General features: G+C 48.1%; 2 protein-coding genes across 3 annotated transcripts; both read left to right on the top strand.

Annotated features, from left to right (window-relative positions):
* The first annotated feature begins 1,995 nt into the window (after positions 1-1,995).
* KLF1 (KLF transcription factor 1) lies at positions 1,996-5,019 on the top strand. Of its 2 annotated transcripts, XM_020995417.2 has the most exons (4): positions 1,996-2,186; positions 2,636-2,689; positions 2,875-3,676; positions 4,213-5,019. In XM_020995417.2, the coding sequence occupies exons 1-4, from the start codon at positions 2,091-2,093 to the stop codon at positions 4,386-4,388; spliced, it is 1,128 nt and encodes a 375-aa protein (XP_020851076.1). In that variant the 5' UTR covers positions 1,996-2,090; the 3' UTR covers positions 4,389-5,019. The 2 variants fall into 2 exon arrangements, with proteins under 2 accessions (XP_020851076.1, XP_020851077.1); XM_020995418.2 differs by lacking the exon at positions 2,636-2,689 and having other exon boundaries at positions 1,997-2,186.
* Positions 5,020-8,419: 3,400 nt separating this feature from the next.
* On the top strand, positions 8,420-12,591 carry DNASE2 (deoxyribonuclease 2, lysosomal). The gene is made up of 7 exons (XM_020994958.2): positions 8,420-8,492; positions 8,734-8,919; positions 9,614-9,782; positions 9,882-9,960; positions 10,276-10,437; positions 10,562-10,759; positions 10,952-12,591. The coding sequence occupies exons 2-7, from the start codon at positions 8,828-8,830 to the stop codon at positions 11,314-11,316; spliced, it is 1,065 nt and encodes a 354-aa protein (XP_020850617.1). The 5' UTR covers positions 8,420-8,492; positions 8,734-8,827; the 3' UTR covers positions 11,317-12,591.
* Positions 12,592-19,439: the final 6,848 nt, after the last annotated feature.

Here is a 19,439-nt window from a genome sequence, read left to right as displayed (position 1 = left end):
ATAGGAATGTGTTCTGGCTCTGGAGGACTGGGTGTGATTGTACGTAATTATGTACCAGTATCATAATGAGCTCCTGTAAGTTCCCTGCTCTGCGTCCCCAGCACAGGAGGTTTGGAGATGTAGACCTAAAACACTTCCAGATCTGTGACCTCACTGATCCACCATTCCAGAGATGTCAAATCCCCAGCCTGGCCTGTACTCCAGAGTGTGCTTTAACCAGTTTAAAATGTAATTAAGGAATATTTACTAACATAAATAAAAATACAATTAAATATAAATAACATTATATTTTAAAACTAGTTACTATGTTGCCCTTACAGATTAGTGGCCCCCTTTTCTATTCGAGTTTGACACCACTGCTCTTATCCAATCCTTTCATTTTATGAGTGGGGAAACTGAGGCCCTGAGCCAGGCACGGTTTTCCAGGGAGAGAAGAGTCTTTGACTCAGGGTTCTTGCCCCTAGCCTGGGCTCTTGGCTTTTGGGTTCATGCCTGGTTCCTCTGTACATGCAGGGAGGTGCTGCTGTGTTTGGGGTGAGGGGGTCAGAGGGGTCATTGCAGGGTCAGGACCAGGGATGGGACTTTCTGGGACAAACCCCACCCTGGGGCAGGAAGGGTGGTAGGGCAGGGGGTGAAGGGTCAACTTCCCCTTCTGCTCCCACTCCCCCCCCCAGCCTGGCCACACCTGCTGATCCCTCTGCGTGGCCCCTCAATGTAATCAGAACCACCCGGCCTGGTTGTGTACTGATAGCAGGGCATCCAGACTTAACCGTCCAGCTCCTCAGGCCCAGCTGAGAGACCAGATAAAGAAGCAAGGGTTAGGAGTGGGTAGGTGTTGCCCCACCCCCTCTCTCCCTAGGGCAACAAAGAGACTGTACCTGCTTTGAGCTTCCGTCCTTGAGGGGTCCCCCCTTCCCCACAATATGCATGAACACACAGTCACAGACATGGGCCAGGTGGAGTAGGAGCCCTGAATCACCCACTGGGGCAAAATGATCTAGGAAGGCTCCCTGAAGGAGGTGGGCTTTCATTGGCAACTTTTGTGAAAGTGTGGGCCATATAGAAATAGGGACACAGAGAAAAGGCCCAGTCCTGTCCTCTGGAAGCCCACAGCCCAAGAGGGCTAAGGCTAAGGCCCCCAGACCTATAACACAATCATCCTAGGGTCCAGGAGCCCTGTACCCCACCCCTCCCCCAGCTCTGATAAGGTCCAGGACTTGGAAGGAAAGGCCTAACTCTGATCTCTCCTAACTTCCACTGCCTTCTTCTAAGCCATTCACTCCTGGGGGGCACATGGAAGCTAATAGGTCAAGCCTTTGTGGCAGCAGAATGGGACAAGACTTTTGTTATATTCCTTTGGGCCTTCCCCCAAGCTCCCTACCCAAGCCTCCTTCTTGTCCCAGCATGGTTCTAATCTCTGGCCCTGGAAGGGTCCATCACAGGAAATCCTCGATCTAAGAAATCTTGGGCGCAAGAGATGAAGGACGCTGGATTCTGCATCTGTGGGAGTCCTCTGTCTTGTTCTGAAGTGTGTATGTGGGACGGCTGGGCTTTTGGAGCCTGGGCCTTAAGGACCCTGGATCTGGAGATCTGGGGGAATCTATGGCATCAGGTATGGTTCTGGGTCTAGATTCTTGATCTAGAACTTGACCTGGGGGTTGAGGGTCTTGGGTTCTAGATGAGTGTGGGGCCATCCCCGGACAAGGCAGAAACCTGGAGCGGAGCAAGTCTTGATATGGGTTTAGATCTTACAGTTGTGTGTTTGTGTGGGTGGGTAGGTAGGTGGGGGTCCTTGGTCTGGGTCTAGGTTTGGTCTCTGGGCAGTGGACAGAGCAGAGAGTGGCAGGGGAGGAGTTCAAGAGGGTGGGTGAAAGCCATAAGCCCCAGGAACAGATATGTTTGTCTCCAGAAATAGTGACCCTGGGGCTGCCCCCCCCACCCCTTATCAGTTTCTACCCTCAGCCAATCAGCTGCAGGCTGAGGGGCTGAGCTGTAGGGATCCCAAAGCCCTCAGAACCTATATCCAGATGGAGCTAGATGTGAGAAGGGCTCAAGGCTGAGCTTTGGGGGACAGAAATTTGGCCGCTGCAATGGCCTCCCTGGCAGAGCTTTCCTTACCGTCCATCAGCAACCTGGCCAGCCTGGGGCTGGGGCCCCTGCAGGACACACAGACCAGGAGCCACAAGGTGGAAGGGAGTGTAGTACAAGGGGACAGGGTGGAGGACAGCTAGCGGGATCTTAGGTAGGGCTGCTCTGGGAGCTTGTGAATCTGTTTTGGGTTTGGTCTGGTCTGGGAGCCTGGTAGGGGGCCTGATAAAGAAAGCATGGGACCATGGTGAAACTGAGGCCCTGAGTTAGGTGGGGTGTGGTTCACAGAGTCAGAGAGAGGGGAGCCAAAAAAGCCCACCCCCCCTTTTGGAGGGGAGGGTCCTTAAATGGGGACAGTATGAATGGGCAAATATGCTTATACAAGGCTCTACCTCTCCTGGCACCTGCATGCAGGGGAAGGGAGGAGGAAGGAGGGAAAAAGCCCTAAGGTCCCAAAGGGGAAACAGAGCTTGGGACTTCCCGCCGGCTTGAGCTCCATGTGTCCTCAGCTCCCCATCCCCCTTACCATCTCAATATGTGGGTCTAGATAACAGTCTTATCTGCTGCCTCCAGTCCCATGGCCCAGGAATGCTCTCCACAGGTCAGTGGTTGGGGTGCAAAGGGGGATGGGCAATAGAGACAAAATGAAATTCTACCTCTCAGGACCCCTAGGCCTGACCCGCTTTTCTAGACTGGAGAGCAGGCAGATTGACAAGACCCCCAGACCTCTCTTCTGAGTAGGGATGGGGTACCCTGACACTGCCTCCTCTTCTTTCTCCCTGGCAGTGGTGGCAAATAGATGAGGCTCAGGACGTGGAGCTCCAAGGTGCCAGTCACTGGCCCTACCAGGTGAAACAGGAACATCGGGACCCAGGACCCTGGCCTGAGCAAGTTGAAGGGGACAGAGGGGCAGAGGGGGATGACCCCTGCTGGGACCTGGATTTCTTCCTCACCAACTTCCCTGGGCCAGGTCCCGGACCAGGGCCAGGACCAGGGTCAGGGCCAGGGTCTGAGCTCTGCCTAGCTCATCCCTGTGGCCTGTTCCCTGAGGGCCCTGGCCTTGTGGCTGAGCTCCATGATCCTAAAGAGCAACCCAACTGGGGCTGCTCAGCGCCTCGGCCCATGGCCACTGAGGCAGTGCCCTTTGGAACAAACCCTCTGCCCCCAGGCCCTAGCCCTGGTTTCAAAGTCCAGACGGGGCTACCCCAATTCTCAGCCGCCTGTGTCAGGGATGGAGGGGGAAGCTTCCCTCAGCCCAGGGCTGGATATACAGGGCCCGCAGCTCCAGTGATGACCCCCTATGGGTTGTTGGGGACATACTCTGCCTTCTACCCAGCCCCTCACTACCAAGCCCGGTTTCAGCTGTATCGTAGAGAGCCTGGACCAAGCTCCAGCCCTGGGCCAGGGCCCCTGGCTTTCCTGGGTCCCCCAGCACCCCCTGAGCCAGGGGATGAGGCCTCTAGGCCTAAGCGGAGTCGTCGACCTTGGGCCCGGAAGCGCCAGGCAGCCCACACCTGTGGACATCCAGGCTGTGGAAAGACTTACACCAAGAGTTCTCACCTCAAAGCCCATCTAAGAACCCACACGGGTAAGAGCCCCATCAGCTGAGGGAGGAGGACCTCTACATCCAGAGTCATTGATAATCCTTTAGGAAGCTCTGATGGGGGAGTGGAGGTTCATGATTATGCTCTTGAGTTCCCTTTACTTGAGGCATTATTGGAGGGGCTTTGCATCAAGGGTGGGTCACAGATAATCCCTGGGAAGTTAATGGGAGTTAATGTTTGTTCCCTTGGGGTCACTGGTTCTCCCTGAGGGTCCATGAACCTTGGTGGTCACTGATACACTTGCAGGGAGGGGGGTGATGTCTCTATGTCCAGCAGGCCATTAGCATTTTCCATGAGTACCTAAGCAGAAGGCTTATGGGTACTCTAAGACTGGAAGGTGGAAGGAACCAGGTATGTAGGCAGATTATCAAGGTCCCCAGACCTTTCTTCTGGGTATGGATGGGGTATATCTCCTTGGCAATGGTAGCAGATAGATGTAGTTTTAAGGGAGGTTTTTGGGTTCCCCCATCCTCCCCCCCCCCTGCCCACTAAGGGTAGATCTGCCTCCTTCCTGCTCCAGGGGAGAAGCCTTATGCTTGCACCTGGGAGGACTGTGGCTGGAAGTTTGCCCGCTCTGATGAGCTGACCCGGCACTACCGGAAGCATACTGGGCAGCGCCCTTTCCAGTGCCAGTTATGTTCACGTGCCTTCTCCCGTTCTGACCACCTCGCCTTGCACATGAAGCGCCACCTGTGAGGCCCGACGGGCTAAGCCTGGCCTCCAAGAATGGGATGGAGCCCCAGGCAGAGCCTGGAATGAGCCATAGAGGGAGGCGATCAAATGCAAAGGCCTTGGACAGAGCCACGTTCCTGATCATGGAAGAAGCCAAAGACAGAGGGAGTCACATGCGGAAGAACTCGGGCCCAGGGCACCTGGGAACAGAAGCACAAAATGGTACATAGATGGAGATCTTGAACCCAGCGCAGGGGCTGCTGTGTCCTTTGGTGGACCAGCCAATGCCTGAGCAGGACCACCCTCAGCTCCAGGGACTGGACCCATGGGGAGTGTTGTCTGTCCCTGGGGCCTCCATGCTTCTGCCCTCACTCCCTTCTCCAGATTCCCATTGTGGCTTAGCAGAAGGGATCACCTGTAGTCACAGGCTTCCCACCAACCCTCTAGCTGTCCTCTTCTGTGATCACCAGACCGTTGCTGTGAATGGTTAATGCTCCCCAGCCCACCCTCACCCCTAACCCCAGCCTGCTCTTTGACATGTGCATTTTCCTCACCAGCCCAGGCCCATGGTATGGACAGTCCTGGGCAGGGCTCCCCAGAATCTGTTTTGTAAAGATGCCTGTTTCCCCTGCTGTTCTTGTATAAAGTTTTGGTGATTCTGATTGGCTTGACTTCGTTGGGGAGAGGGGACCAAAGAGTGAGGAAACAGCTGGGGACAAGGGAGTCCTGACTCTGACCCCAACATATGCCCAGCCCATCAGGAAGAGTACTCAGTGCAGGTACAGGAAATTCCAGCTCTAGTATCTGCCTCACTGTCCCAGGTAAGACAGTTCAGACCCTAGACCAAGATGTCCCAGCCTCAATTTGTGCCTGACTCAACAAACATTTATTTTTATTTATTTTTATTTTTATTTTATTGAGTGCTGGTCACTCGACAAACAGTTATTAATCACCTTCTGTTTGCAGAAAGCATTACACTAGGGTAGTAGTTACAAAGTCCAACCAAGGAAGGGGCAGTGCTGCCTGCCAACGGTGAAGCTCACAGCTAGTAGGGGGATAAGACATATAGCCATATAATGGATCATACACATCATATGGTAAGTAGATCCTAGGATCCTGACTCAGTCAGTCAACAAGCATTTATTAAGTGCCTACTATGTGGCAGGCTAAGTGCTAAGGATTGTTGTTGTCTGTCCTTCATTCTTTTTTTTTTCTTTTTTTGCCTTTTGGTGAGGCAGTTGGGGTTAAGTGACTTGCCCAGGGTCACACAGTTAGTAAGTATCATGTGTCTGAGGCCGAATTTGAACTCAGGTCCTCCTGACTCCAAGGCCAGAGCTCTATTCACTTCGCCACCTAGCTGCCCCTCTGTCCTTCATTCTTGAAGAGGACCATGGATACAAAGAGAGGCAAAAATGGCCTCTGCCCTTAAGAAGCTCAGATTCTGGGGCAGCTAGGTGGTACAATGGATAAAGCACCAGCCCTGGAGTCAAGAGGACCTGAGTTCAAATCTGGCCTCAGACACTTGACACTTACTAGCTGTGTGATCCTGGGCCAGTCACTTAACTCTATTGCCTAGCAAAACAAAACAAAAAACAAAAAAACAAGAAGCTCAGATTCAAATGAGGGAGACAACATGCAAAAGAGCTATCTGTATAGATTGGGTAAATTGAAGGTGATAGTGGGAAAGCTCCAATAGCTTGGGGGGGAACCAAGAAATATCTCTCACAGTAAGTGGGATTTGATCTGCAACTTGAAGGAAGCCAGGGAAGTTAGGACCCAGAGGTGATGAGAGAACATGCCAAGCATGCGGAACAGCTAAGAAGGCAGAGTGTCTCATCAAAGGAATAGCAAGGAGTCTGGTATAGCTGGCTCATGGCATACATGGAGGGGAATAAAGTGTAAGAAGCCTGGTAAGCTAGGAAAGGAAGGGGCCAGGCTGTGGAGGGCTTTACAAACCAAGCAGAAGGTTTTTATGTTTGATCTAGGAGGCAATAGGGAGTCACTAGTTTATTGTTGGGTGGGGGGCTGGGGAGACACAGTCAGACTTTAGGCTTTAGGAAAGAGTACTTTGGCAGCTGAGCTGGGGATGGATGAGAGGGGGGGGGAGAGATGAGGCAGGGACATCACAAATGTCCAGTCAGTTGGAAAGGATGTTAAAGGTCACCTAGTCCAACCTAAGGAGGCCCAGATAAGGTAAGTGATTTGCCCAAAGTCATACAGAATAAAGAGTATAGTAAAAAAAAGAAAGTGCTCAAGAAAAGGCCATTATTCTTATTTGGTTTTTTTTTGGCTAGGCAATGAGGTTAAGTGACTTGCCCAGGGTCACACCGCTAGTAAGTGCTATGTATCTGAGACCAGATTTGAACTCAGGTCCTCCTGAATCCAGGGCCACTGCTCTATCCGCTTCACCACCCAGCTGCCCCTGTGAGAGGGCCATTATTAACAGAAGTCCACTGTCTGTAGCTTGTTTGTACACAGCTGTTCACATGTTTTCTCCCCCATTAAACTGTGAGTTCCTTGAAAGCAGGAACTATCTTTTCCCCTTTTTTTTTTGTATCCCCAGCCCTTAGCACAGCGCCTGACACATAAAAAGTGCTTAATAAATGTTTATTGAGTGACAGAGGGGATTAGGGAAGGTGGTCACTCCAAATGTCCTTATTCATGTGACTTAGGCTGATGTGGGTCATTCTGCAAATGAAGGACAGACTCCAGGGATGGGTGATGGGTGGGCTCATTTCAAGTTCATTAGTGGGAAAGGCCACTAGTGACAGATGAAAAGTTGAGAGCCTAGCTGAGTGTTAATAGGATAGGAACTATGTGCTTTTTCATTTTATCCAAGGCATTGTCTTGGCATAAATTATAGTGCTGACTTCAAGACTTCATACTTTGTGATGATTTTGTGTGTTCAGCAGTTTTATTACTTCCTTAAAAGTATCCTCAGCTGAGGAAGAGTGGTGTATATAGGAGAGACAGCATTGTATTTGATAGAGTGCAAGGACCTGGGTTCAAATACCAGCTCTAAAACTTAGCCACCTGTGTAACCGTGTGCAAGTCATGTTACTTCTCTAGACTTGTTTCCTCATCTATAAAATGAGATAAAATGACCTCTAAAGGCTCCTTTCAGCTCAAAAAATCTATGGCCCTATGAGGTTGTCACTTGCACAAATCACGTAGTTAGTAAGTAGCAGAGACATATCTTATGTCTCAGGCCTTTGACTCCAAATTCAAGGGATCTCCCTATTACCTTACACTGGGGAATAATTTGAGATAAAGCATCAAAGATAGAAATCAGATGGTGCCTGGCCTAAAATACCAAGCATGGAGTTTTAACTATACTAGGCAGCTAGATGGTGCAGTGAGCACTGGGCTTGAAATCAGAAAGACTCAGCTTTGTGAGTTCAAATCCGGCCTCAGACACTTAATAGTTGTGTGTGGGCAAGTCACTTAACCCTGTCTGGGGCAGTTCCTCATCTGTAAAACGAGCTAGAGCAGAAAATTGCGAACTACTACAATATCTTTGCCAGGAAAACCCCAAATGGAGTCACGAAGGCTCAGACAGGGTAGGCAGGTAGGCAATAGAGAACCACGGGCAGAGTGTAAATCGCAACTAGGGGACCCCTGAGGAGAGAGGTGAGGAAGGGATAATTAAACTCGCTCCTGCCTTCACAAAGTCCCAACCATCTACTCTTGCGGACTGAGAAGATACATCGCGAGATTTTCCTATCTATCTTAGTGCCTCGAAGGGTGATAAATGCCTAGCCTCCAAGCCTTAGCAGGTCTGCCCAAAGACCAACTTTCCACCCCGCCCCTAAGAGGTTTCAGGAGGCGCTCCCTGGTCCCAGAATCTCAACCCCGGAAGCGCAGAAACGTTCTCTAGCTGGATTCTGCAGGTGGGCCAGCAGGGAGTGGTAATTCCATTTTACAGACTGAAAAAAGAAAGTGCAGAGAGACCAAGTAGAGAGTGTGATAGTCGAGCTATCACTAGCGAGTGGGGGAGGAGTCTGGCTGGAAAATCCAGTGGGCGGGTCGTGGGCGGGCCAGTACAGTGGGGGCGGGAAGGGAGAGGGGGGTTGAGAGCTGTCCCCGGAAAGATGAAACTTCTCCAATTTCTGCCTCCACCGGTTTAAGGTGCTCCTGGGCCCGGGGAACTGGGGTCTGCCGTGGGACTAGGGCTTTCTCCTCTCGCTCTGGGACAGAAACTTTTAACTCCGGTGACTGGGAGTGGGCGACGTGATTTTGGGAAGTGAGAGTCTGTAGGGAAAATCCCGAGGGCCAAGTCTTGTGATCAGCCAGGGGGCCGCCAGTTCTCGGTCCTGGGGGCCCTCCCCCGCCCCTCTCAGGGCTGACTTATAGACTTCCGTCTACTCAGGGTTGGAGCTCAGATCTGCCAGAACTGTTACGCCGTGAGGAGCCCACCTCCAGCACCCAGGCCCCTGTTCTCTTGTTTCAGAACTCCTCACCTCATGACGACCCTCCTGCTCCTGGCAGGGCTCCTGCGGGCCGCCGCCGCCGCCACCATCTCCTGCTACGGAGACGCTGGACAGCCTGTGGACTGGTGAGTGATAGGCTCCCCCAAACTCTCCACTCTCCCCAATTTAGGCTTTATCTGGAGAGAACAGCCACCTGAGCTGGAGTCAGGAGAGCTGGAGCTGAATATTACCTTTGTGAAGTCGTTGGGCAAGACCCTTCTGGGCTATGGCCCTTAGTTTCCCCATATGTTAAATTCGGGGATTAAATAAATGACCACTAAGGTCCTTTTCAGCTTGAAATCTATGATCTTGCAAGGTAGCTCCACTTTCCCCACGATTCCAGTGGCACCCCCCCAACACACACAAACTCCATCTAGCCCTGACCACAGTCAATATTTTTCTGTCTTTTCTACTGCTTCTGTCTTCCTGCCTTCCCACCCTCTTTCTGGCCTGTCCCTCATAGATAGAAGGGTTAGGGTGGGGTGCTTGAGGGGTCTTTCTCATAGGGTATGGAGTCCTAGCTCCATATTTGTGTTCTGGAATGAGATCTGGATTTGGAGTCAGAACTTGGGTTTGAATCCTGTATCTATTACCCAGAACAAGTTTCTTCCCCTCACATTTCCCTAAATGTAAAATAAGATATTTAGACTAGAAGGTGATCTCTAAAGACCCTTTCAGACTTAAATTCTACAATGCTTTACCACCCTGAACACAGAGCACTCTCACTTCTTCCCTGGCTGCCCTGCTCCCTTCCTTCCTCCCTCCCTCTCTTCTCCCCAGGTTCGTGACCTACAAGCAACCAGTCCTGCCTGATTCCTTGAAAGGACTCAACTACATGTACCTAGATGGGAACAGTGGGGGCTGGCAAGAGGGGGCCGCCTCCATTGACAGCACCCAGGGGGCTGTGGGACGGACCATGAATCAGCTGTACCAAGGCAACTTGAGTGAGGTGAGGGCCTGGGCCAGGCATTTGAAGGAAGTGAGCCTAGGAACGTGGGGGAAACTAGCACAGGACACTGCTCATGTTTTGCCGTATACTTCCCTTTAGCTGGCTTACCTACTGTACAATGACCAGCCACCCTCAGGTAGTGGAGGCCCTGACACCAGGTACCGAGGACACACCAAGGGTGAGACTCAGCCTTCTGTGTCTAGTCTGGGATTAATGTGTGCCTCTATTTCCAGTCCTTAAATGACCCATTCTCCCCATGCTTCTGGGCACAAGCTGACCTTCCCATTCTCCCTGTGACCTGGGTGACCCATACCTCTCCCCAACTGTGTCCAAGCTGGGCTCACCTGTCCTTCTTGCAAGTGTCTGGGCTGGGCTGACAACTCTCGGTCAATCAGTTTTCCTCATCCCTCCCATCAGCTTCTGGGACCTCAGCAACTCTGGCCTCTCCATGTCTCCTAGCTCCTTTGTCTGAGCTTTCCCCTCTCCATTTTAGGTGTGCTTCTTCTGAACAGAGATAGTGGCATCTGGCTGGTCCACAGTGTCCCTCACTTCCCACCACCTGCTAACTCATCCTATAGCTGGCCCCAAACTGCCCAGACCTATGGACAGACCCTACTCTGTGTCACTTTCACCTATAGCCAGTTCCAAGACATTGGTGAGCCTGCAGGGGACACCCTCGGGGAGGATATCCCTATGGATTTGAAAGAGGCTGATCTCTGGGAGTGTGGAGGCAGTTGAACAGTTTTTCCCTTTTCTACCCTCTGGGTGTCCTCCTTCAGGCAAACAGCTGACCTACACCTATCCCCAGGTATATGACTACAGGCTAGAAGGAACCTTTGCCCAGGAACTGCTAGAACTAAAACATGCTGCTGAAGGTCACCATGTGGGCCAGCGCCCCTGGAATCGAAGTGTCGCCCTCACCTCAAGAGCCGGGGTTGTCTTCCACAGCTTTGCCAAGTTTAATGACTTCCAAGATGGTGAGGCCCAGGTGGGGCAGAGAAGGTAGTCATCCTCACCCTCACCCCCCTGGTCCACAAGGGTCCTTCAGACCTTTGATGGATACAGAAAAGGGAAATTTTAGAGAGATTTTCAGTGTTTGAGTCAGTTTGGGGTGGGGCCATGACTAGGACCTCAAGTCTCTTGACCTGACTAGGTGTTGTCCCCCACAGACCTATATTCTGGCTGGCTGACTGCAGCTCTGGGCAGTGACCTGTTTGTCCAGTTCTGGCCCAGAACAAGTAAAATGCTGTCCTCCAACTGTTCTGGCCCCTTCCGTGTGTTAAATGTGCTGGAGCTGGCCTTCCCTGACTCAACCATGCCTCCCTTCAGTGCCACCCATGACCATGCCAAGTGGTGTGTGGCACTCAACAGCACCTGGACCTGCATAGGGGACCTGAACCGCAACTATGCAGAGGAGCATCGTGGCGGGGGTACTCTCTGCTCCCAAATGCCTGCCCTGTGGAAAGCCTTCCAGCCACTGGTGAGAAAATTTGAGCCCTGTCCATCTCTAAGGTCTGAGGTCAAGGGTCATTGAGGGCAGAGGACAGGGAGAACTCTGGCCCAACTCCTCACAGGGTAGTCTACCTACTCATACTCCCAGGGGAGACTAGAGTAACTGGGAGTCTCCTTGAAATGTGTGATCTGTCCTCTGCGCCATAAGAGCATGTCTCACACTCTTCATCTTGTGCCACACTTTTCCTGTGCCTGAATTGCCCTCCCTGTCCAACTCTTCCCTTAGTGAATTCTTATCCTTTGTTTTGGAGGCAATCAGGGTTAAGTGACTTGCCCAAGGTCACACAGATAGTAAGTGTCTGAGGATGGATTTGAAGTCCTTCTGACTTCAGGGCCAGTACTCTAGCCACTGCACCACCTAGCTGGCCTGCTGCCCTTTCTTCAAAACCCAACTCAAAAGCTGCTTCCTTTAGGAAGTCTTCCTAGATTGCCTCCTCCTCACTAACAAAGGCCTTCCCTCTTTGATCTCACCATTGTTCTCACCTCTATAATGCACTTTCTACCATATTGTAGTTGCCTCCTTATGACATGGGGATGACCCTGGACTCTTAAAAGATATGAGCTCAAGCTTGAATGGGTTGTGCTGAGCTAGAAGGACTCAGAGTGACACTCCCTCCCCCACCCCCAAACCATTCAGTAAACTCCAGGAGCTCCCTATCACCTCCAGCATCAAATACAAAATTCTCCACTGAGCCCTTCATAACCTGGCCCTGTCCAACCTTTCCAGCCTCCTTACCCCTTACTCCCTTCTGTGTGTGCAGATGTCCACTGACTCTGGCCTCCTTACCATTCCTCCAACAAGGCCCTCCATCTCCTGACTCCAAGTGTTTTCACTGGCTACCACCCAAGACCAGTATTCTCTCCCTCTTCATCTCTGCCTCCTGGCTTTCCTGGCTTCTATAAAGTCCCAGTTAAAATTCTACCTTCTACAGGAAGCCTTTCCTGATCGCCCTTAATTCTAGTGCCTTTCCTCTGTTGATCAATCTCATCTTAGCCTGTTTGAACAGCTTATCTCCCTATTAGACTGTGAGCTTCTTGAGGGCAGGCACTGGGTTTTTTTGAGGCTTTTTTTTTTACCTTTTCCTATATCCCCAGTATTTAGCACAGTACCTGGGAGATAATAGGTGCTTAATAAATGCTTCCTGAACTACTGAGTAGGGGTCCAGTGATGGACAACTCTTGCTTTCCAAGGACCTATTTTCATGTTAATCTGGTGGTGGTTCAGGCTTGGGGTTGGAACAAAATGATATATTTAAATAAATTGAGACAAAAAATAAAATGAGACATGTAAACAAAATGTTTAGATATTTTGTGAATGAGTCAATAGGATGTGATGGGGAAGACACTGGCCAATAAAATCTTTACACCCTACATGGTATCCAGTGCCAGTTGGCAATCTTATATGGAGGCTTGGTGATCCTACTTCTTGAGCTGTGTGATGGAGGGGCCCTTTCCCTTCCTAATTCAGAGGATACACAGGTCTCCTATGGCAATTTCTCATTGACTTTATTGAATAGTGATAGAAAACCTTTTAACTGGCTGTGAAGCCAGAATTGTATGTGTATGTAAAAAACTCAAAAGACCAAAAAGAACTCTCATTTTCTGCTCTAAATCACTGTTGATTAGAGAAATGCAAATTAAAACTACTCTGAGGTACCACATCACACCTATCAGATTGGCCAACATGACAAAACAGGAAAATGATAAATGTTGGAGAAGATGTGGGAAAATTGGAACACTAATGCATTGTTGGTGGAGTTGTGAACTGATCCAACCATTCTGGAGAGCAGTTTGGAACTATGGCCAAAGGACTATAAAACTGTGCATTCCCTTTGATCCAGCAACAGCAATACTAGGTCTGTATCCCAAAGAGATCATAAAAAAGGGAAAAGGACCCACATGCACAAAAATGTTTATAGCAAAGAATTGGTGGCGAAGAATTGGAAATTGTGGGAATGCCCCAAAGTTGGGGAATAGCTGAACAAGTTGTAGTGTATGAATGTAATGGAATATTATTGTTCTATAAGAAATGATGAGCAGGTGGATTTCAGAAAAACTTGGAAAGACTTACATGAACTGACACTGAGTGAAGTGAGCAGAACCAGGGAGACATTGCACACAATAACAACATTGTGTGATGAACAACTTTGATAGACTTAGCTCTTCTCAGCAATACAATGATCTAAGACAACTCCAAAAGACTCATGATGGAAAATGCTATCCACATCCAGAGAAGGAACTCTGGAGTCTGAATGTAGATCAAAGTATTGTTTTGTTTTATTATTTCTTCTTTTGTTCTGATTCTTCTTTTACAACATGACTAATATGGAAATATGAGGAAAAAAAGAACTAATTTTCATGATAGTTTTCTATCTAATGAGAAGGAAGGAAAAATACTTTAAGCCTTCAAGTTTGGGAGGGAGAGGGACAGATGTAGTAGCAATGGCTTCAGCAACCTATCTTGCTATCTCTACCCAGCCACCATGTGACCACAAACACATGATGCTGTTTCTATTCTGTTTTGTATATTCTTTCTTGGTCCTAGCTGAATGATTATTGGAGATGTAATAGACCAGGCTTCTGTGAGCTTTTTTGTTTTATTTTTTGTTTTGTTTTTTTTTGGTGAGGCAATTGGGGTTAAGTGACTTGCCCAGAGTCACACAGCTAGGAAGTATGTGTCTGGGGCTGGATTTGAACTCAGGTCCTCCTGACTTCAGGGCTGGTGCTCTATCCACCGCACCACCTAGCCTCCCCTTCCTGTGAGCTTTTTAAGGTTGAGAGAGCATTCAGAAGTCCAGCACCTCGAGTCCATAGCAGAATCTTTTGGTAGCTACACAGCTGAGCCTGGTGAGGAGCCAACCATAAAGAACAGGCGATGAGTGAATTGACTGTCACATCACTTCTGCAAGCAATGGAGCAATTTATCCATTGGTTATGTCACACCCAGAAGTGAACTTGGCCTGGTGAACATTGGTAACCATCACCTCAAGTCTGAGTCTACTTTCCTCAAGTGGTTTTTGTACCCAAGCCATCCAAGCCCTCTGAGTTACTCTTGGAGCCCTGAGGGAAGATGGGGAAGTGGGGACCTGACCCAAAGTACTAATGGTGGTTAGGAGACTGAGACCTAACCTTGATCACGTCACTCCCTAGCTCAAGAAGTTCCAGTGGCTGGATAATGCCTCTATGGGAACAGTCTCTGCTTGACATTTTAAGTCCTTCAGAATCTGGCTCAAAGAGACCTTTTTAGGGTGACTTCATGTTATTCTCCTTTATCACACTACGTTCCAGCCAAACTGGTGTTCCTGCTGTCCCCGAGGCATGTCATCCCCCCTCCCAATCTCCCAACTATATGCCCTGTGCTTGGAAAGCTTCCCTCTTCTCCACCAAACTTCCTTTAGGACTCTGCTTCAGTGCCACCTACTGTACTAGATCCTACTCCTTTGTTAGTTTTCTCTTCTCCCCCAAATTGCTTTGTATGTATCATGTATGTATCTGTTCTTGTTCAGTCACTTCAGCCACTTCAGTCACTAATCTGTGATCCCTTTTGGGGTTTTCCTGGCAAAGATACTGCCATTTCCTTCTCTAGCTCATTTTACAGATGAAGAAACTGAGGCAAACAGAGCAGACTGATTTGCCCAGGGTCACATATCTAGTAAGTGTCTGAGGCCAGATTTGAAGTCAGGAAGATGAGTCTTCCTGACCCCAGGCCTGGCACTCTATCCACTGCACCACCTACCTGCCCCCCAAAGATGTTGTTTCCCCCTAGTAGAAAATAGAATTGTTTCATGATTTTCTTGCATGACTCTCATTTCTCTTCCCAATTTTTTCTCTACTTCTCTTACTTGATATTCAAAATCCTTTTTGAGCACTTCCATGGCCTGAGATCAATTCATATTTTTCTTGGAGGCTTTGGATATAGGAGCTTTGCCTTTATTGTCTTCTTCTGAGCATGTGTTTTGATCTTCCTTGTCACCATAGTAACTTTCTATAGTCAGAGGTTTTTTTTCCCCATTGTTTGCTCATTTTCCTAGCCTATTACTTGATTTTTTAAGTCTTTGTTAAAGTAGGGCTTTGCTTCCAGGGTGGAGGGCAAATTGTACCAAACTTCATGGGTTTTGTGCTGCTATTTTCAGAGAAACTTCTAGGGACCTGTCAGTTTTCAGATCTTCCAAGGTGGTATGATTTAAGGAGAGGTGTTTACTACTCTCCTGGCCTCTGGTCTGGTCTGTGAGTGACCACATACAATCTTGTCTGTCCTGGAATTGTGAAGAGGGTTCCTTCCCCACTATGGCCAGAAGCTGGGGTGTGCTAGTGCTCCTCCTCAAACTGGGACTGCTACCCTAGACTGCCATTTAAGACTGCAACCAGATCTGAGGATGGGCAAAGCAACAGAGTCCTGCCTCAGTGCTAGCAAAAAGAATCTCCTTCTGACCACTTGTTTGACTCCCTTCTCTGTGGGCTGAGAGCTCTGGAAGCAGCTGCCATTGCTGATTCATGGCTTCCAAGGCCCTGGTTTGCTGGGGCCCAGGCTATGCTAGCACAGCCTTCGATGGACTGTGTTCCTTTCTCATCGTGGTGCAACAGACCTGTCTTACCGACCGTCCAGGTTGTCTTGGCCTGGAAATTTGTTTCGCTCTGTCTTTTTGTGGGTTCTGCTGCTCTAGAATTTGTTTAGAGTCATTTTTAAAGGTATTTGGAGGGGTTTGGGGGAGAGCTTAGGTGAGTCCCTGCTTTTACTCCACCATCTTGGCTCTAGAATTGTTTCATTTTTGACTTTGTATCCCCAGCGCCAAGCAAGATGCCTGGCTCCCAGTAGACACTTGATAAATGCTTATTGAATTGAAACTGTTGACACCAAAAAATTGAAAATCAATAGAGAAAGAAATCGACTCATTATCAATACTGACTGGATCATCACCATTAATTGCAGAAGTTAACCTGTACACCTTAGTTACCACAAGAGATCCAAAGAACCCAGAAACTACCTAGTTCACAAACCCAGAGACCAACCCAGGTCTAGAGCACAAATTCATTTGTAAAACATGGAGGAGGATGTGGAAAATTCTAAGCAGCACTGCCTCATAAAATAGTGAATTATGGAGGAGGAGGAATAAATGAAAACATTATGCCCCTTCCAGATTCAGCTGGATACCTAAAGACTAGGAAAAAACCCCCCAGCAACATCAATGGGATTATTTTTCTTAAAATGGTGATTGGGAGGAATACCAGTGACGACTGAGCGATATGTCTCATTATAAAATCTTTCTAAGAATGACCTGAATGTAATAGGATACTGAAGATAATGCCACACTCCTTGTAGGCAGACATCCCCAAAGTCCCCCCACTCAGTTTCCCGGGAATTTGCTCTAACCAAAAAGCTGGCAGAAGGGGACTGAGGTGACTAATAGACTTGCCCTCCCAGACAGTGAAAGGAGTTGCTACAAGAGAAGCCCTATGTAGAGGGCCACTCTTCAGTACTAGATACCAGTTCCCAGGTCTTTTATACTTGGACATCAACTTCTTCCATTTCAGTCCAGCTCAGACAACAGCTCTGCCCCAGAATGTCACTGCACGTTATCATGGCAACACAGAAGGTGGTCCTGGAATGCTTGTAAAGTCCCGTCATGCTTCCCAACATTTCCCCCAACTCTGGGGCATGGGAAATGGACATATGGAGGGAGAATCTTCAAATCTATGAATGAGAAGGGACTTCAAAGAGTATGGAGTATAACCCCAACTTGAGCAATTCCTGTACAACTAACCGAGTTGACTTAACAGAAAGAGTACAGTTATTCCTTTCACATTGCAACTTTTCCCATCATGGTTTAGATATTTCATGGGTTGGTGTAAGAAATCAAATGGGAATTTGGGGGAGTTTTGTGGAAGCTTCAGATGATATTCGAAGGCCAGCAGATGACTCAGAGCCTATGACCAAATACTTAAACTAAATTTTACAATAAAGTACCATTAACACCCTATTAAAAAAAGAAAGAATTCAGACTTGTTCTCTGGTACAAAAGGAGGGCCAAAAAATTTTGTGCAGATTTTCCACATCTCAGAGGTGCCACACCCCTAATCTCCAAGATGTGGAAGGGATAACTGTAGTAGTTTTATCCATGTTTCAATTTCACCTTGGAAGGTCTCCAGTGGAGTGCCCCAGGGATCAATGTTTGGACTCGAGCTATTAAATGATTTCTCTCAATGATTTGGATAAAGTCATACATAAGATGTCATACTTATCAAATTGGTGGATGACATGAAGCAGGTGGAATAGCTAACACCCAAGAGGACAGAATAAGGATTGAGAAAAAATTTGACAGGTTATAACATGGGTTTAAATTTAATAAGATTATTAATTTTATAGAGACAAATGTAAAATTTGACATGTGAGTTTAAAAAATCAGTTTTGCAAGTATAAGACATAGGAGGAATACCTAGAGAACAATTTGTCTAGTCTGTTCATAAACACTTCTTAAGTGTCTACTATGAGCCAGGCACTGTGCTAAATGCTGGAGATTCAAAGGAAGGTGAAAGACAGTCTCTGTTCACAAGGAGCTCACAGTCTAATGGGGGAGAGACAACATGCAAACAACTATGAAATAAGCTGTATGGAGGGTAAATTGGAGATAATCTGAAAGTGAAGGTACTAAGGTTGAGGAGAGAGGGAAAGGTTCTTGGAGAAGGTGAGACTTTAGTTGAAACTTGAGGAGAGCCAGGACAGCCAGGATGAGGAAGGAGAGAGTTCCCGGTGTGAGGGCCAACCGGTCAAAACATTCCGAGTGTGCAGCGTCCTGGGTGAGAAACATTAAAGAGGCCAGTGTGACTGGATCAGGAGAGAATGAAATGTAAGAAGATGAGATAAGAAGGGGCCAGGTACGAAGACCTTCAAGGCCAAACAGAAGATTTTCTGTTTGATCTTGGACATCATCAGGAGCTACTGGAGTCTCTTGAATGGGGAAGGAGGGAGAAGGGTGGTGTGGTCAGACTTGCATTTTAGGAAGACGAACTTGACAGATGAATGGAGGATGGATTGGAGTGGAGAGAAGTCTAAGGCAAGACCACCAATCAGTGGCATTTTGGGACAAAGGCTTTCATCAAAGTGGTGGCCATGTCAGAGGAGAGAAGGGAGAACATGAGAGATGGTGGGAAGGCAGAAAAGATAAGACTTGACCACTGATTGGTTACGGGGGATGAGAGAGGGAGTGAGGAGTTAAGGATGACACCTATGTTTCAGGTCTGGGTGAAGATGGGAGGATGGTCATACCATACCAACCTCAATAGTAATAAGGAATTTTGCTATTCAGTTGTTTTTGAGTCTTGTCCGACTCTTTGTGACTACATTTGGGGTCTTCGTGACAGAGACGCTGGAGTGGTTTGCCATTTCCTTCTCCAGCTCATTTTACAGATAAGGAAACTGAGACAAACGGAGTTAAATGATTTGCCCAGGGTCATACAGCTAGGAAGTATCTGAGGCCAGACTTGACTTCAGAAAGATGAGTCTTCCTTACTCCAGGCCTGGCACTCTGTCCGCTGCGCCACCTAGCGGCCCAATAGGAATGTTACAATGCAATTAACCGACAAGAACAAGAAATGGAAAGAAATCTGGGAAGACCTAACAAAATAATGCAAAATGAAGAAAGTGGAAACAGAAGGACCAAGTGCACACTATTAATATTTGTGGAAAAGTGAATGGCAATGAATGGTCAAAGAATTGCAGTGGGAACGTGGACTGATAGAAAAATTGTCATGAAAAAGTATCATATATCGAAATGCAATGAAAATTGTTTCTATGCAAGTTTAGTTGATTATATTGCTATTCAACGCATGTTGTTTTCAATGAAACATTTAACAAAAATGAAAAAAAAAGAATCATGAATTTAGACCGGGAAGAAAATCAAGCCACATCCTCCTCATTTTATACATAAAGACACTGAGGCCCAAATGAGTTCCCCAAGGTCATACAAGTAAGTAGCAGAGGAATAGTGTCCAGGGCTAGGAAGGTGACAGCCCTGCTTTACTTTGCCCTGGACAGATCATGAGGTAATAATGCTTCCTATTTGAAGTGTTGTTTCCCATTCTGAGTGTTACATTTTACTATAGGGGGCTGATCAGGGCCATGGCTTATATCAGGAAGGACAATGATAA

The sequence above is a fragment of the Phascolarctos cinereus genome, unplaced genomic scaffold, assembly GCF_003287225.1.
Source record: "Phascolarctos cinereus isolate Bilbo 61053 unplaced genomic scaffold, phaCin_HiC Scaffold_4;HRSCAF=312, whole genome shotgun sequence".
Taxonomy (NCBI): domain Eukaryota; kingdom Metazoa; phylum Chordata; class Mammalia; order Diprotodontia; family Phascolarctidae; genus Phascolarctos; species Phascolarctos cinereus.
This window is presented reverse-complemented; position numbering and strand designations above follow the sequence as displayed.

What these genes read in the sequence shown, in the direction of transcription:
- KLF1 (XM_020995417.2), top strand. Translation starts at nt 2,091, where the DNA reads ATGGCCTCCCTGGCAGAGCTTTCCTTACCGTCCATCAGCAACCTGGCC. An exon ending in CACAGACCAGGAGCCACAAG is followed by an intron (nt 2,187 to 2,635) that starts GTGGAAGGGAGT and finishes ATGTGGGTCTAG; the next exon opens with ATAACAGTCTTATCTGCTGC. An exon ending in CCATCTAAGAACCCACACGG is followed by an intron (nt 3,677 to 4,212) that starts GTAAGAGCCCCA and finishes TTCCTGCTCCAG; the next exon opens with GGGAGAAGCCTTATGCTTGC.
- DNASE2 (XM_020994958.2), top strand. Translation starts at nt 8,828, where the DNA reads ATGACGACCCTCCTGCTCCTGGCAGGGCTCCTGCGGGCCGCCGCCGCC. An exon ending in GCTGGACAGCCTGTGGACTG is followed by an intron (nt 8,920 to 9,613) that starts GTGAGTGATAGG and finishes TCTTCTCCCCAG; the next exon opens with GTTCGTGACCTACAAGCAAC. An exon ending in TAGCCAGTTCCAAGACATTG is followed by an intron (nt 10,438 to 10,561) that starts GTGAGCCTGCAG and finishes GTCCTCCTTCAG; the next exon opens with GCAAACAGCTGACCTACACC.